The 18,440-nt window shown below is 37.4% G+C and overlaps 1 protein-coding gene across 6 annotated transcripts in view; it reads left to right on the top strand.

The window, feature by feature from the left end:
• gbf1 (golgi brefeldin A resistant guanine nucleotide exchange factor 1) overlaps positions 1 to 18,440 on the top strand; it is a 197,705-nt gene that overhangs the window by 83,108 nt on the left and 96,157 nt on the right. For all 6 annotated transcript variants that reach the window (XM_059035693.1, XM_059035694.1, XM_059035690.1 and 3 more), the window contains exon 4: positions 1,318 to 1,449. In XM_059035693.1, coding sequence (XP_058891676.1) covers positions 1,318 to 1,449 — 132 coding nt within the window. The remainder of the gene's footprint in view (positions 1 to 1,317; positions 1,450 to 18,440) is intronic.

Consider the following 18,440-nt stretch of genomic DNA (forward strand, 5'->3'; position numbering starts at 1 on the left):
AAATGTTCTGGAATTCCTGAATACTATCGATAATTGTCCCCTCCTTAATGGTATGGAAATTAATTTAGGGAGCAAGCTGTCTCACAAGAGCTATGGTACCACCCTGTATAACTGTCTCCCTTTTAAAAAAAAATAATAAATAAAAAGGTAAAAATAAACCGGTCCCACTCTCTGTTCAGATCAAGAAACAAACATGCTTTACAAGTAATGGCAGTCACCAAAAAACAGTTCGTGAAACTGTGTAAATGGTACACTTTCATCTATTCGCTACTATAGTACAGTACCTGAAATAAACTTGCTTACCCCCCTTTCTTGTCTTTTAAAAGCCGCAGAAGCCATTGGGGGGGGGGGGGGGGGGGGGGGTATTTTTTAAATAGTGGACCATGTGTGCCTGCGGAGTGAAGTGAGACACAGATGTGATGCTTTGCAGATGCATCTCACTCAAACCCGACGTAGAAACATTGGTTATTGTAACCCCAAATTCTTTCCCCTGACCCTTTTGAGTTTAAAAAACACACAGCAGCTGAGGAAGTTGAAGAAGCCATTTCATTAAAGGTCAATCCTGCATCCTACATAAAGGTCTTCTCAAAATTGAGTTGCAATTTGATCCCTCTGACTGCCAAGGTGAACGAAATCGGTTTTTTGGCTTGTGATACTCACATTACTAGCCTAACAAACACAGTGTTTAAAAAAGGTTACAATCACTGCTACTTTAGCTAACTCACTGGCTGGTCTGCCTAGGTGCAGTGCTTATTTTACACCATGCTTTAGTAGTGAGAGTGCATTAAAAATCTCTCCTGCACCACTGCTAACAGCAGCATTTGCATATCACTTGGGTTATTGGTGTCTCTCTTTAACCATCAGTTTAGAATTGTAGGTTTTACTCTTGGAATTTTATTTAATTAATGATAAGGGTCAGAAAATAAAAACAGGTGGTGTAATAATGTATTTCAAAACGATGTAATTTTTTTGCAGAGCTATGTAGTCAGATTTTTCCGTGACCGCTGTGTAAAAGAAACCAGTAGCCCTGCATATTTTGGGAAGCTGGGCAGCTATTTATTTCAGTCCCAGACTACAGCAAAGTAAAATGGTATTTGAGCTATGCAGCATAAACAATTTCCTGTAAGCCTTGGTAGTCTGCTTGCATTTTTCTCGCTGCTATTTTATTCATCATTTTGAAATACTTTATACTTTGCATATACTGTATGCATTGCTTTATTGATGTGTCCCTCTACATGTGTATATTGGACTGGTCTGATGTACCTGATCTATAGGTTTTGACAAGGCTGTTGTGTGTGTGTGTTTGTTTTATTACAGAGCTTCCTGAAATGGAGCCCAACGTGTTCCTGCGGCCCTTTCTGGAGGTGATCCGAAGTGAAGACACTACAGGACCCATCACCGGCCTTGCTCTGACCTCGGTCAACAAGTTCCTGTCACACGGACTCATAGGTACAAAGCCAATGTGATAAGAAAACAGAGATGGCAACAGGCAAGCTAAGATGCACTTGAGAAGGGATAGTACTGTAAGTTCTGTAGGGCAGTCACTCGATTAAAATTTTTGATGAGCATTAGTTGATTAATCTGTAGATTAATCTGTGCACACTTTTAATAAAGGTAACAATCTTATAGTGGCTGTCCTGCATAGTAATATTTTAAAAATCAATAATCAAAGAAAAAAAAAAAAAAGCCCAGTGGGAATTTGGTCTTTTTGAAACCGTTTTTATTTATGTTTTTATTTTAGTAAATGTAACAAATGTTACTTTTCTGTCCTACCTGATATTAACTCAATCACACAAGTCCCAGACAACAATTATCATTTTTACACAAACTTTAACCCTGTTTATACAAGCTTAACATTTGAGTACACATTAAACATAAATGGATCAGAGATACATTAAGGGGGCATTGAAATCTGTAAAAGCACATGTAAAGTGTGCAAATATATTGGTAAAGATAAAAGTGAAATCGCAAATAGAGAATACATATTCAGTCTTAAAAAATCTGTCATGCAAGGGCAGCAACCTTGTATATGGTATATTTTGCATAAAATGTAATAAAATAAAATATGTAGGAGAGGCAGGTACATCATTATGTAAAAGAATACAGAACCACTTAACAAATATAAGAAATAAAAAAGAAAATGAACCAATAGTTCAGCACTTTACAAGGAACAGACGGATGACCTAAAGTTTGTGGTTTTAGAAAAAATTTAATTGGATAATGTACACTATAGAAGAATAAAAGAAAATAAATGGATAAGTAGAATAGATACCATGATGCCTGAAGGTTTAAATAGAAAGGAACAGTAGATCGTTACATCATTAGATACATAGTGAATGACATCACAAAGACATTAGATTTAAAGAGAAATAAATGTGTGGTTATCATGGCATCAAAAAGCCTATAAATACCTGCAATGTTTGTTTTCAAACACACTTTCCCTTGACAAAGGCATGTTAACCATACCGAAACTTTGGGAAGTTGATTCTTTTGAGTTGTTTAGCTCTGTGGTTATAGCAGATCTTCAAGTAAAAAAACATGTTGTCAAATACTGCCACCTGCAGCCTGAGTCTAGATAGTAACTAATTAGAACATGTTTTGCCACAATGTTCAGGGAACACAATACATGTTATCAATCCAAAATACTGTTTAAATAATAGTAAAACATGAAATATATCTAGTGACCAGAGGTATAGTGGTGGCCTCACACGTTTGCACTTTTTATTGGAAAACTGTATGTTTAAAATGATCCAGTAGCATAATCTAGGGATATTTGCAGGTGTCTGTCTGTCCATGTGTCCCACTTACATTTTTGCATACATCTAGAGAACAGCTTACACGATTGATGAAACCTGGTAAGGATGTTCTTTAGCACATGTTATAAAGCTGATTGAATCTAGGGATATAACACATGTACTCCTACTGTTCTGTGGATGTGTCATGGTGGTCTACTTGTTCATGATACTCATGGCGCTGTATCTTAACTTTGTGTTTACAGCTGTGGCAATGGGGATATGTATGTAACTGATATTTACAAGCACAGTTAGGTAGTTTAGAGAGCACACATGTGATTCCTTTTTGTGAAACTGGGGGAGTGGGGGAAGGGTTTTTTTCCTAATTCCAGACACAAAAATATGGATTAGCCACAAAGATCAAATGTCTCCTCATGCCTGAATTTAGGAAAGAAACCTTCCAAATGCATGCTTTCTGTTTTCCTTTTCCTGTTAAGTTTGCTTTGATACTAGTATCATACAATAATGCTATTGGGGGACTTGAAGACAAAACTGTAGCTGTTGAAGTTGACTTTAGAGAATGTGTGCAGCAAGATCAGAGAATGCATGAAAATGCATGAAACAGCTGTCAAAGCTGTTGTGGTCTGATCAGTTTAAAATGAGGATGGTTTCTCCCTTTCAAACAAAAATCTGAATAAACAGTCAAATGCACGTGGGGGTTGTGGAATTTAAAGCCAATGTTAATTTGTGTTTCTCTATTACGTCATCAGCAGATGATGTAGCACTGAAGGGCAGGTCACTGTACAATGAAAACCGCTTTAGAGAATTGAAGATTAATTTAATAAACTACGGTTTGATTAGAGAAAAAAAAAATGCGTTTACTGCGCTGTACATAAAAAGATTGTCTTTGTTGTTTATTCAATAGAATCTGAAGTATTATAAAGCATAATTAAATAGTTTGATTAAATGTGTTCCTTTTTGTGAGCAATTATACCATTGTACCCCTTATTTAAATGATCTGATTGACTTTTAAAACCTGTGTTAGTTGTGTTCATTAGGAATCCTCTCTAAAGCCCGGGACAGACAGACAGACAGGCACGGTGCGGCGCGGCACCGCTGAGCACTTTCACTGTGCGGTACAGCTAGTCTGCACCCGGGCACACAGGAGCTGTATGCACTATGTAGTACAGCAGTTGTCAGTACCACATTGTAGGCTATGTACTCAAATATAATTTACATATATAGCCAAAAGTTTAGCATCACCTAGTAGTATATTAGGATGTAGACATAATTAAAAAAAAATCCTATATGAACATAATTTCGATATTTTATTTAACGTCATGCAGTCTAAGAAACTGCCAAATGGTATTTCAAGTGTCTACCGGAAACTACAACAGTAGTTTACCACAGTAAACTACAATGGTATTTCACGTTAGATTTCGAAATGTCACATTTTTCAATTTTTGGAAAATTACAAAGCGATATGTAATTTCAATGTGTCAACGTAACATTATTAATTCTGTAGGGCGTGATTTAAAACTTATGGCCATAGCTGTAATACACCCCATATAATCTACTAAATAAAAACACTGGTTTGTTTTTCAACGTTGTTTTTCTGTCATCTATATGCAGGTGTATGAAGTGAGCGATCTGAGCTTAGCAAAAAAACATACAATACGTTGCTAAACCGCAAGTAGCCTACTAGTTTACTGTAAAGCTGTTAGAAACGGCCAGTTATTTAGTAAAAATAGTAGTGAACTACAGTAATAATAAAAAAAGGCAGGAAGGATTCTTATCAGGGTTGATATATAAAATACTGACTTGCCTGCCCTTTTATGAAATATGGGAGTGATCAAACACTTAAGGGTGCTTGGACACCTCTGTAGACAACAGTTTCATTCATGATTTTTCGTGCCAAGCACGTGCTGGCAGCACTTGGCTGTGATTGGTTAATCCACCGACGGTACCGCACGGCATCCAGAAAAAATCGCTCAGGATTTGTCCCGCACTGATCTGTCCAACACTATATGAAAGCAATGGCAGCGATACAGACGGCAAAATGTCTCGCGTGCCGTGCTGCGCCCGTCTGTCCCAGGCTTAACACATAAAGAGAAGCCAGAACAAAAACAAAACACAAAATGGTTCTTTTATGTGGCACATGTGGTTTGTTTTTATTATAAACAATACGAAAAATAATCTTGATCTAAAACATAGTGAGATTCAGTTTGGGACAAGGTTTTATTGGGAGAGAGGATTGTTGGCTGTACTGTTCCACTGTTCTCCTTATTAGGGATTTAATAAAGGCAGGATGCCTGAAGTCCTGTCAGCACCTCTGTATTTTGGTGGGTCTTCATTTTTTTCTGAAATGAAGTTGACGAGCTGGGGGTCTAAAAAGCCCCAGTTAATTTTCCGATTGTTAATTCCACCAAATCTCTCTCCAGAGGGCTGATGGCTATGGTGAGTTACTAAGTACCTTTTACAGTGCCATCAGTCTAATTATATACCCTCAAAAGCCTCCAGTTCCCAGAAGACCCTGTTTCCTTGCAGATGTACAAGGGCCATGTTTACCATGTGGTGTAGTCCAGTTTTAGCAACAGTAAACAAGCACACCTCTAAGCTACACACATTTCGTATTAAAACAATATAAACAATACTATTGTTTTTGCTTTGACGAAGTTTGTCATTCTCTAATGCTGTAAATTGAACAAGTTAAAACAGAATGAACTAAGGGGTGGTGTGGCAAGGCTGAGGCCCTGCACATGAGAGTGATTTGTTTTGTGTGTTGTTTTTGTTGTAAATAGTAAAATAGTATAAACAGTTTGGTAAATAATTATTAGAGCTGGGCACTCTGTTTGGGATGTCCTACCTGCTGTGTTTGCTTGTGGTGTGTCCCGGCGGAGTGTCTTGTGATAAAAGGGGTTAGGTAATACACCTCGGGGCTGTCAAAGGACAACGATCATCCAGATAATTAAATGTTTAAAAGTCAGAATACTTGGATCATTGTGTGTGTAACCATGAACAGAGCTCCAGAAGAATATGCCAAAACCGCAGATGACCGTGTGTACGGGGCCAGGGTTTTGAGTATTGGAAGGAACAGGGATTCGTTTAAGGGTTTTTAGATCCCACATAGAAGTATAGGAGCGATGTGTAAATAAATAGTAAAATACATTGATTGCCGGAGTAGCGTTTGATCTCTTCACAGCACCTTTTGTTTATAGTTTTTGTTTACAGTGTTTTATTTTGATGTTTCATTTTGTTTTATGTCCCACAGGCTCTACCATTGCTGATAGCGTCATGTGGTCCTTTTAGTTTATTTACCTTAAATAAATCCTGTACGTCCTGAGAACCCAGATAACCCACACGCCCTATCACAGATGGTAAATTTTTTAAAGTTTAAAACAGATTAAGGTGTCCACTTCTCACCTGAAGAAGAGACCTCTGTGGTCTTGAAAGGTAATGTATTTTATAGACACATTTGTCTGTTCCTATTAAAAGGTATCACCATGAAATCAAACAGAAATGCCACCTCCATTTCTCTTTGGAGGTGACAGCTGTCCTGTGTCCGAGTCCTTTGTGTTAGTTTAACAGTAGTAAAGGAAGCTGTTTGAGCTCTACTGTATGCCGAAGTGTACATGCAGTATATTGGGTTTGGTATGCCAATGTCAACACCAGGTATTTGTGTTTGAAGGATTGATAAAGCTCTAAGGCTTCACAAGATCATAAACCTGTCCCCACCTGTGCCAGAGAGAGCAGGTAGGACAGATGAACCAATCAAAATGCTGAACTTTGGGAGAGGAGTCGGGAACCAATTAAATGTTTGAGTGAGTTTAGCAGCCGAAGTTATGAATTCAGAGACATTTTGATGGGAAGACCAGAAGCAAAACCGACGTGAAACCAAAATAACTGGTCAAAACTGATTTTGATCAGTGATCTGTTAATAAAAAAATTTAAATAATCGCAATTATATTGAATAAGGTATTGCATGAGTTTGTACATCCAAGCGGGAAACTAGGGAAAGTAATGTGTTGTGTTTTAAACCCTAATGGGTGTTCAGTAACACTTTAAGGACTCACGATTTTGCAGCTCCTGTACTGTGATCAGACCCTTAACAAGGAAAACACAGCTTTTAAAGAGACCATGAATGTGATCTGCAGTTCACTCGTATGCTCGCTGTAAACACGTTGATGCAGTATCCCATAGCTTAAAAATAAATAATAATACTAATGATAATGATAATCTCCTGATTTTGAAATGTCAAACTGCTATCTGTACATCTCAGTATGGGAACATCTCTCTACCTTCACCCAGCTCTAGTCAATGGAATGGTCTGAAAGTGCTGGCTGCTGGAATACAGTGGTCTTGCACTGCAGCCGGGGCTCGCATTGCAAACACAGATCTGGTTGTCTCGACAGCATTTTGCCAGCTTCCATGCAAAGTGCAGATTCTGAAATTAGTATTCATGCAGCAGAACCTGTGAGATTCACAAAGGAAAGTTTATAGGAGACTGGTACACACGATCAAAGTACTGGTAATTAGATGTTTTCAAAGATAAAATAGGCCCCAATGTTTGCAGTTCTGTACTTCACTGTACATAAAACAGAAATCACCAGATGGGCAATTCATCCATGGTCAAACCATACATTTTCCTTTTCTGCCATTTGTGTATTATGTAAGTCACTTATCCATTCAAATTTCTGAGCAGTGGAGAACCTCTTTGGAGGTGACAAAATATAATTGAAAAAAGTGATCATTCATTAAGAAAACTTCACACAGCTGTTCACCTATGTGCTTCTGCCTGATTTTTAAAGTAGGTAATATTACAATCGATTAGCAGCCAGTACCATTAGTTCCACTTGATCTAGCAGTATTCATGTCAGTACTGTATTTATAGTGTAAATAGTACTGTTGGCACTTTTAGACAGTGGTCTGTTTTAATTTCTTTCAATCCATTTTTGCAGCGTTCAAGTTTACAGAATTGGATGTATGAAAGGTGGAAAGCTGTGCATTAACATGCATGCCGGCAAAATGAAGAATTACTCCTAGCCTTTAGACTGCGTCACGAATATACCATTGGTGCTGCTGTGCCAGTTTCACATTTCTTTTATGAAGTGTTTTACAAGCACATTACATTGTTGATATAATGAGAGTAAACGCTGATAAAATATACAATATATAGTAGAAATTTTACCACTAACTGAATATCTTGGGGAAAATTGTCGAAATAGGCCAATTGGGTCATTCAATTGATGACTTTAATTGGCCACACATGCAATTAATTTAAAATAGTAAGAGAAAAGGAACACGGCCACAAATGGTAAAATGTATTAAACTTTTTAGAAGTTGTTTAAGATGCCTAATTAAAGCAGAAAGTGGTCTAACATTTTCACACGAAAATGCCTATTGTTTCTATATCAGCGATTACTGACTGAAAAATGAAATTTGCACACTACTGTAGTAGGGATGGGAATTTTGAATAGTTTCCTAATCGAATTGTACTGTACTACAATTAGAAATGTACTACAGCAGACCGCATAAAGTGTAAGCCGCTAAAGTTTTTAAGTTCACTCTTCAGATGAGTCGGCCAGGTTCACGAAGTGTACAAACAACGTCCAAGACGAGATTTCTTTGTTCAAGTTACTTGGTTTATTCAATAGCCTGTAAATAATTCAAAACAAGGCACATACCTGGTTGTACTTTTAATGTTACTCCATCCATTCACAGAAAGCCAACAGTAGATGTTTTACATTGTACAGCAGTAGGGTGGGCGAACAGCGTATGATTGTGTTCATTCCCTATGGGAAAGGAATTATCTCAGTAGTCCTCACTCAAAAAACATATACATATATTAATATGACTTTTTGTCCACTACACGTCTGTCTTAAAATATTAAATTAGCTCTAAAATCACCACAAAGGTAGAGGTATAAAACCTGCAGCATTGTTTTCATATATTTTCCCACTAGTTTTAAAGGTTGCTTATTCTATTTCTTATCTTTTGTTAGAAGTCTTCCAATTGTGTGTAGCACAGTGTAGGCTACTAGGATGCATACTACTAAACTGCATAAGCAGAAAAAAAAAAGTTGTATTATAAAGCCATTTTAAAGGTTGGTGTGTGTGTGTGTGTGTATATACAGTGCTGTGAAAAAAGTTTACCCCCTGTCTGATTTTCTGCATTTTTGTACATTTTTCACATTGTATTTGGTCAGATTTTTTGTGGGTTGTAGTAGTATATAGAGGGAGTCTGAGAGAAAAAATGACACCAAAGTTTGGTGCTTCTTTCATTTGTTTGGTGTGCAAGGTGATCAAACATGCAATCTTCAGGTGTGAAAGTTATTGCCTCCCCCCCCTAGTTAACTCAACCCAATTAAAGGGATAATTAGGGTCAGCTGTTTGAGTACTTTGGTTAACAACCAGGCCTGATTTGGGCCAGCCTTCCCCAATATAAATCCTGACTAACTTTGGCCCTTACCATCAGAGTGAAGTTGTCAGCACACAGGTTCTAGAGGCACATCATGCCACGAACAAAAGAAATTCCTGAAGATTCCGGAAAAAAAGTTGTTGATGCCTATCAGTCTGGAAAGGGTTACAAAGCAATTTCTAAGGCTCTGGTGCTCCACCGAACCACAGTCAGAGCCATATTGTCCAAATGGAGAAAGTTTGGGACAGTAGTGAATCTTCCCATGAATGGCCGTCCTGCCAAAATCTCTCCAAGAGCAAGGCGTAAAATCGCCCAGGAAGTCACAAAGAACCCTAGAACAACATCCAGGGATCTGCAGGCCTCTCTCGCCTCGGCTAAGGTCAGTGTTCATAACTCCACCATCAGAAAGACACTGGGCAAAAAATGGGACCCATGGCAGAGTAGCAAGGCGGAAACCATTGCTCACTAAGAAGAACATGAATGCTCGTCTCAAGTTTGCCAAAAAGCACCTAGATGATCCTCAAGAGTACTGGAACAATGTTCTATGGACCGATGAGTCAAAAGTGGAACTTTTTGGCCGACATGGGCCCCCTTATGTCTGGCGAAAACCAAACACTGCATTCCACAGTAAGAACCTCATACCAACTGTCAAGCATGGTGGTGGTAGTGTCATGGTTTGGGGATGCTTTGCTGCATCAGGACCTAGATGTCTTACTGTCATTGAAGGAACCATGAATTCTGCTCTGTATCCGAGAATTCTACAGGAGAATGTCAGGCCATCTGTCCGTGAGCTGAAGCGCACCCGGATCATGCAGTAAGACAATGATCTGAAACACACAAGCAAGTCTACATCAGAATGGTTGAAGAACAAGAAATTTTAAGTTTTGGAATGGCCTAGTCAAAGTCCAGACCTAAACCCTATTGACATGTTGTGGCAGGACCTGAAACGAGCAGTTCATGCTCAAAAACCCGCAAATGTCACTGAGTTGAAGCAGTTCTGCATGGAGGAGTGGGCCAAAATTCCTCCACTGCGCTGTGAGAGACTAATCAATAACTACAGGAAGTGTTTGGTTGCAGTTATTGCTGCTAAAGGTGGCGTAACCAGTTATTGAGTCTAAGGGGGGCGATTACTTTTTCACACGGGGGGCTTTGGGTGTTGCATAACTTTCTTTAATAAATAAATGAAATATGTATCAAATTTTTGTGTTATTTGTTCACTCAGGGTCCCTTTTATCTAATATTTGGTTTTGGTTGAAGATCTGATAGCATTCAGTGTCAAAAATATGCAACAATGTAGAAAATCACACAGGGGGCAAATACTTTTTCAAGGCACTGTGTATGTATATTACATATATATATATATATATATATAATATATCAACAAAAGTTTATACCAGCGCTAAAAAAATATATTTGTCTGTTCCTCTCCAAACTGGGGTGCCATGTTCTGGGAATTCAAATATGGAAAAAAACCTAAGTGTAGAAAACCACAGAAAGAGCTCTGCATTCAATTTGTCGATTAAAAGTATTTTTATTTACATATTACAAAAGTCAGCAAGCTATAATGTTAACGCGTTTCGACAGTTTGTCTTCTTCAGAACATTGTAAAACACCTATGTTTCCAACAAACCCCTCCTTCTGAATTGATATTAGATTTATTGCATTTTTGTCTAAACTCAAATTACTTTGTATATGAAGGCAAATATTATTTACAAACTAGTGGAACTGCTATGGGAGCAACTTTTGACCCAAGCTATGCAAACCTGTATATGGGATGTTGGGATGAACATTTTATCTTGAATGATAATAATGCTTTTGTACCATATATCACCTTGTGGAAGCGATATATTGACGATATATTATTAATTTGGTCTGGTTCTAAAATACAACTTGAACAATTTGTGGAATACATTAACTCAGTTGATGACAATTTACAATTGAACTGTGATTCAGATATGTATAAAATTCATTTTTTAGATTTGGAAATATACAAACACAACAATAAGCTACATTCTACTCTTTTTAATAAACCAACAGATCGAAATTCGTTGCTAATTGCTAATAGCCAAAATCCACGTTCCTTAATAAATAATATACCGAGAGGACAATTATTACGTGTGAAATGAAATTGCAGCACAGAGGATCAAGTTGTTGTTAAAACTGAGGAAATGTGTTCGAAATTTAGAATACGAGGTTATAAAAACCGTCTTCTAAAAAACACCATAGAAGAAATTAAACATGTAGATAGGGAATCATTACTTCAAAAGAAAACAAAAGATCGTGACAAGTCTAATATGATTTGTTTTTCAACTAAATTTAATTACATAGCAAATGACATTAAAAGGATCATTTACAAACATTGGCACATCCTTAAATGCGATCACTCTTTGAGAGAAGTAATTCAAGAAAATCCACCTTGTGTCACATTTAAACGTGCTAAGAATTTAAGAGATATCTTGGTACATTCCTTTAGTCCTAAAGTAGAACATCCTCGAACTTGGCTTTCAAATAAACCTAATGGTAATTACAAATGCGGACACTGCGTACATTGTTTGAACACCACGAATACAAAATATTTTCCCCATCCAAGATAAGGTAAAAAAAATCAAGATTAAAGGGTTCATAAATTGTAACACTACTGGGGTTATCTATATGTTAACTTGCCCGCGTGGTCTGGTCTATATTGGACAAACTAAAAGAAGTTTGAAAATACGGATTGCAGAACATGAGGCAGGTATTCGGAATCAGAATAAAGATTATGCTATGGCAAAGCATTACATAAAAGCTGGACATGGATCTTCTCCGCACTCACTGAGATTTGTGGGTGTGGAGAAGATCAACGTACCAGTTAGAGGGGGGAATGAGGTTAACATTCTGTTACGAAGAAAAGCACATTGGATTCTTACTTTGAATACATTGGAACCTTCAGGTCTCAATGATGATATCAATTTATGTCCGTTAATCTAACAACATGTATTTAGTAGTTAATCAGATTGATCTATAGTTTTTATAAGATGTGAAGTGCCTTTATCATGATGTAATTATTATCACCTGTTGAAAATAATGATTTATTAACTGACCATTGACTAAATGACTTGATTGGGTACTAATTGTTAAACTATTGCTATAAGGTGTGGTCTCGGCTTTTAAGTCTTTAAAATGTTGGAAACATAGGTGTTTCACAATGTTCTGATGAAGACAAACTGTCGAAACGCGTTAACATTATAGCTTGCTGACTTTTTTGTAATATGTAAATAAAAATACTTTTATCGACAAATTGAGTGCAGAGCCGGATTTATCCAAGGGATTTGCTGTTTCTCTCTTTCTGTGGTTTTCTACGGTTAGGTTATATATATATATATATATATATATATATATATATATATATACATACAATGCCTTGCAAGTATTCAGACCCCTGACCAATTCTCTCATATTACTGAATTGCAAATGGTACATTGAAATTTCGTTCTGTTTGATATTTTATTTTAAAACACTGAAACTCAAAATCAGTTATTGTAAGGTTACATTGGTTTTATGTTGGGAAATATTTAAGAAAAATAAAAAACTGAAATATCTTGCTTGCATAAGTATTCAACCCCTGTGCCGTGGAAGCTCGCAGTTTACACTGATGAAAGAAATTGCCCTAACAAGGACACAAATACCTTACCATTGGCCTCCACCTGTGAACCATTAAAGTTGCTGTCACATTTTCTGGATAAAAACCCCACTGTTGAAGGATCATTGGTCAGGCTGTGAATCTGAAGGAAAACCAAAGAAGACCAAAGAGCATTCTACAGAAGTTAGAGATAAAGTAATACAAATGCATAGATTAGGGAAAGGGTACAAAATAATATCCAAGTGCTTGGATATCCCAGTGAGCACAGTTGGATCAATAATCAGGAAGTGGAAGCTGTATCACACCAAGAAAAAGCCAAGAAAAGGCCGTCCCTCAAAACTCAGCTCTCAAACAAGGAGACTTGTGAGAGAAGCCACAGAGAGGCCAACAATCACTTTGAAGGAGCTACAGAGTTCAGTGGCTGGGAGTGGAGTAATGGTGCACCAGTCAACCATATCAAGAGCTCTGCATAACACTGGCCTGTGTGGGAGGGTGGCAAGAAAGAAGCCGTTACTCAAAAAGTACCATCTGAAAGCACGTCTGGAGTTTGCCAGAAAGCATGAGAGTGACCCAGCTGCGATGTGGGAAAAGGTTTTGTGGTCAGATGAGACCAAGATAGAGCATTTTGGCCAAAACTCAAAGCGTTAAGTGTGGCGCAAACCTAACACTGCCCATGCCTCAAGACACGCCATCCCTACAGTGAAGTATGGTGGTGGCAGCATCATGCTGTGGGGATGCTTCTCATTAGCAGGGACTGGGCATCTTGTTAAAATTGAAGGAAGAATGGATGGAGCAAAATACAGGGAAATACTGCAAGAGAACCTGCTTCAGTCTGCTAAAAAACTGAAGCTTGGGAGGAAATTCACCTTTCAGCAGGACAATGATCCCAAGCACAAGGCCAAAGCAACATTGGAGTGGCTCGAGAACAAAAAGGTAAATGTCCTACAGTGGCCCAGTCAAAGTCCTGATCTCAATCCCATTGAGAATCTGTGGCACTATTTGAAAATTGTGGTCCACAAGCGTCATCCAACCAACCTGAACAACCTGGAGCAAATCTGCCAAGAAGAATGGGCCAAAATCATTCCGACACTGTGTGCAAAGCTGGTATGTACTTACCCCAAAAGACTTAAAGCTGTTATTGCAGCGAAAGGTGGCTCTACCAAATATTAATGTGTGGGGGTTGAATGCTTATGCAAGCAAGATTGATTTTGAGTTTCAGTGTTTTAAAATAAAATATCAAACAATGAAATTTCAATGTACCATTTGTAATTCAGTAATATGAGAGAATTGGTCAGGGGTCTGAATAATGTATATATGTGTGTGTGTATGTGTGTGTGTGTATGTGTGTATATATATATATATATAATATAATAAAAATGTATTTTAGCTCAAAGAGCCAGCTGCCCAACGTTTCGATATGTTGTACATATCTTTCTCAAGGGAGCCTGTGTTTGAATCAAAACATTGGTGGTATTTATAGGTTTTTGACGGCATGACAACTACTTGTTATTGTTTACATTCAAATCCATGATTTATTCTTACATGATGTAATGGTGTTCTATATATTGTGACATCATTTTTACTTCTATCTTTGAATCTGTATTAATTCTAATTAACACTACTTTATGTAAACTTATATTTTTATTATATCATGCAATGCTGGCTCTGAGAATCAGTCTTGATTTGGCCTCCCCAGCGCATCAGCATGCACAACTTTTTAATGAATTTTGTTTATTTATTTAAATGTTATATATTTATTGAAGTTAATTAGTTCATTCTTTTCTGTTGAGTCCCGCTGGCAGAATCGTGTTCAGTCTATTTATCCATTTACTTTCTTTTATTCTTCTATATGTCGCATTGTCTAATTTTAGATGTTCTAATACTACAAATTTTACATCATTCATGCCATGTCCTTGACTGGTGAAGTGCTATACTATTGGTTCATTAATTTTTTTATTTCTAATTAATGAAAGGTGGTTCTGAATTATTTTATATAAAGTAGTTCCAGTCTCTCCAACATATTTGATTTCATCACATTTCTCACAGGCTATTCTATAAACAACATTGCTATTTTTACAGTAGGTATTAGTTTTTGTGGATATGTGGTGTTCTTATGTTTAATTATATTTTTACTTTTGTCTATGTATTTACACACTTTACATCTACTGGTGCACATGTTCACATATATATAAAATGGACGCTCTTAAGAAAAAAAGACAATTAAACATTCAGTGGAGACTTGAGGAGACTAGTGGCACCAAATCAGCCAATCAAAAGCCCACTTTTAAAATGGGTGAAAGTAATTACTGAATAAAAAGATTAACAAATTCCGACATTATTTCTCAATTTGTGTTATTATGATATTTCACATTCTTGGCAGTGACACGATAAAATAAAAAAAATACTAATACTTCTGATTGGTTTAGATTTGGGGAAATCTCCGATACAGTCCATATATGGATGGTATTCATCACATGATTTGAATTAACGTATAATATGATTCAGAAGGATTCACACACCAGGAAATTAAGTTTCTACCACTTTATCAGTAGTCTAACAAAGTAAAAAGGTCAATTTATTTTACATTTAAAATCTATCTATCTATCTATCTCTCTATCTCTCTATCTCTCTTATCTCTCTTATCTCTCCTATCTCTCCTATCTCTCCTATCTCTCCTATCTCTCCTATCTCTCCTATCTATCTATCTATCTATCTATCTATCTATCTATCTATCTATCTATCTATCTATCTATCTATCTATCTCTCTATCTCTCTATCTCTCTATCTCTCTCTCTCTCTCTCTCTCTCTCTCTCTCTCTCTCTCTCTCTCTCTGTCTCTCTCTCTGTCTCTGTCTCTGTCTCTGTCTCTGTCTCTGTCTCTGTCTCTGTCTCTGTCTCTGTCTCTGTCTCTGTCTCTCTCTCTCTCTCTCTCTCTCTCTCTCTCTATCATTTTGCCAGAATTTTATTTAACAAAATAGCATTTTTTTAATACTTTTGTTTTTTTTGGTAATTTTTGTTTTTTTTAATTGAAATTAATGGGTAGAAACTTTTAACTTAAAACATAAACAAATCAAGTGCAGAGACATCATCATATTCATTCAGTAATTGTAAAAATAATTGTTTCTTATTTGCTCCCCGTCTGCCAACTTGTTTTTATCATCAGAGCATGCGCATTAAACAATGTGATGTCACTGGAAATGTTAGGAAGGGCGCTAGGACCAGAAATACACTCGTTACGGTTTACATGCAAGTGTCGAATAAAAAATAAAACCACCTCCTGCGAGCGAGCTTGTCGCTGCGAGTAAAAAATAAAACCACCTCCTGCGAGCGAGCTTGTCGCTGCGAGTAAAAAATAAAACCACCTCCTGCGAGCGAGCTTGTCATGCGAGTAAAAAATAAAACCACCTCCTGCGAGCGAGCTTGTCGCTGCGAGTAAAAAATAAAACCACCTCCTGCGAGCGAGCTTGTCATGCGAGTAAAAAATAAAACCACCTCCTGCGAGCGAGCTTGACATGCGAGTAAAAAATAAAACCACCTCCTGCGAGCGAGCTTGTCGCTGCGAGTAAAAAATAAAACCACCTCCTGCGAGCGAGCTTGTCATGCGAGTAAAAAATAAAACCACCTCCTGCGAGCGAGCTTGTCACGCGAGTAAAAAATAAAACCACCTCCTGCGAGCGAGCTTGTCACGCGAGTAAAAAATAAAACCACCTCCTGCGAGCGAGCTTGTCACGCGAGTAAAAAATAAAACCACCTCCTGCGAGCGAGCTTGTCATGCGAGTAAAAAATAAAACCACCTCCTGCGAGCGAGCTTGTCATGCGAGTAAAAAATAAAACCACCTCCTGCGAGCGAGCTTGTCATGCGAGTAAAAAATAAAACCACCTCCTGCGAGCGAGCTTGTCGCTGCGAGTAAAAAATAAAACCACCTCCTGCGAGCGAGCTTGTCATGCGAGTAAAAAATAAAACCACCTCCTGCGAGCGAGCTTGTCGCTGCGAGTAAAAAATAAAACCACCTCCTGCGAGCGAGCTTGTCATGCGAGTAAAAAATAAAACCACCTCCTGCGAGCGAGCTTGTCATGCGAGTAAAAAATAAAACCACCTCCTGCGAGCGAGCTTGTCACGCGAGTAAAAAATAAAACCACCTCCTGCGAGCGAGCTTGTCATGGCATAAGTTTTACCGAACTTCAAGTTGAATGGAAAAAGGCCTTGTAACAAGCTATTTATTTTGCGGTTACTTATTTAAGAAAAAAAAAAACACACACACACACCGACTTCATTATATTTAGGGCTTCTGATTTTCGGTTTTAACCGATAAAACCCGATAAAACACTCCCGATACAAAAAAAAAATCAGTGGATAGCCAATAAACACCGGAAAAACTGTGGATATGGTTAATCCATTCACGTTGACTTCACCCTTTTCACATTTAAAAAAAATAAAACCTACTACAAAAATAATAATAAACAATAAAGTGCTGCTGGGCAATGTCCCACCTTCCTGACTTGCATCTATCATTGATTAGTTCTGACGCTCGAGCATTTTGGAAAGTAACCGAAAACACTAATTTCATACAGTATATCAAAAATGAAAGCCCCGAAAAAAGCAATTTACATAAAACTCGAAAATAGCTACAAAAATAAGCACCGAAAAATACAATTAATAAAACCCGAAAAACAAAACAATAAAATACTGGCCCAAAATATTTTGAAAACGAAACCAAGTTCCAAACTCTCAAATTATATAATTGATTAGTGCAATGTGTCCAGAAGACACACCTCTTTGAATTATTACCATATCAGGTACGATATTTGGGTGTGGCGCGCTTCAGGTTTTTACAGGCGTGCAGTCGAAGTCCCCTCCGTCTGACACAATGACAAAAAGCGCTGCTGCTGTGAGTGTTAGAAGGCGCCAAACAGCGATAAGAGGAAGCAGCATTCCATTTTGTGCAAAATTTGACGTGTCATTATTAACAAATTATTATTATTATTATTATTTATTTCTTAGCAGACGCCCTTATCCAGGGCGACTTACAATCGCAAGCAAATACAAATACATTCCATTCAAACTTCAAGTTGAATGGAAAAAGGCCTTGTAACAAGCTATTTATTTTGCGGTTACTTATTTAAGAAAAAATGGGGTGATGCATGAGATCTATACATTTGCTATAAGTATTAACGAGACAGAACGATGTTGCAGTTTATAACATCTGTTTACTGTATTCTTTATTTCGCTCTTACTTGAATGTGATCTTATCGTACTTTTATAACTGCTCTTATCTGTATTATGATAATAATAATCATTTTAAATCGTAACTAGTCTCTGTTAGAAATGTGCAGCATGAACAGTATTTCAAGTGCGCGATATGCACATATATAAATAACATGATTAAGCTAAGAATACATGGGATACATTTAAAAGGCATGTGTCTACTTACAAGCAGACGCGTGATTGACAGAAGTGACATCGATGGTATGACTGGCCAAACGTCACAGGGCAGCTCAGATAGTGCAGGCACTCACAGGGCTAGTAGCATCGATACAATTCACGGTGTATCTGATTCTGCAAATATGCTAGACCATTTAAATATATGGATTTGTAATATGGAAAGGAAGTTAAAACATGTGGAAGACATGATTTTGCAATGCACAGATTTAGATTAAATTGGATTACATTT

This window comes from Acipenser ruthenus, chromosome 13 (assembly GCF_902713425.1).
Source record: "Acipenser ruthenus chromosome 13, fAciRut3.2 maternal haplotype, whole genome shotgun sequence".
NCBI classification, from domain to species: domain Eukaryota; kingdom Metazoa; phylum Chordata; class Actinopteri; order Acipenseriformes; family Acipenseridae; genus Acipenser; species Acipenser ruthenus.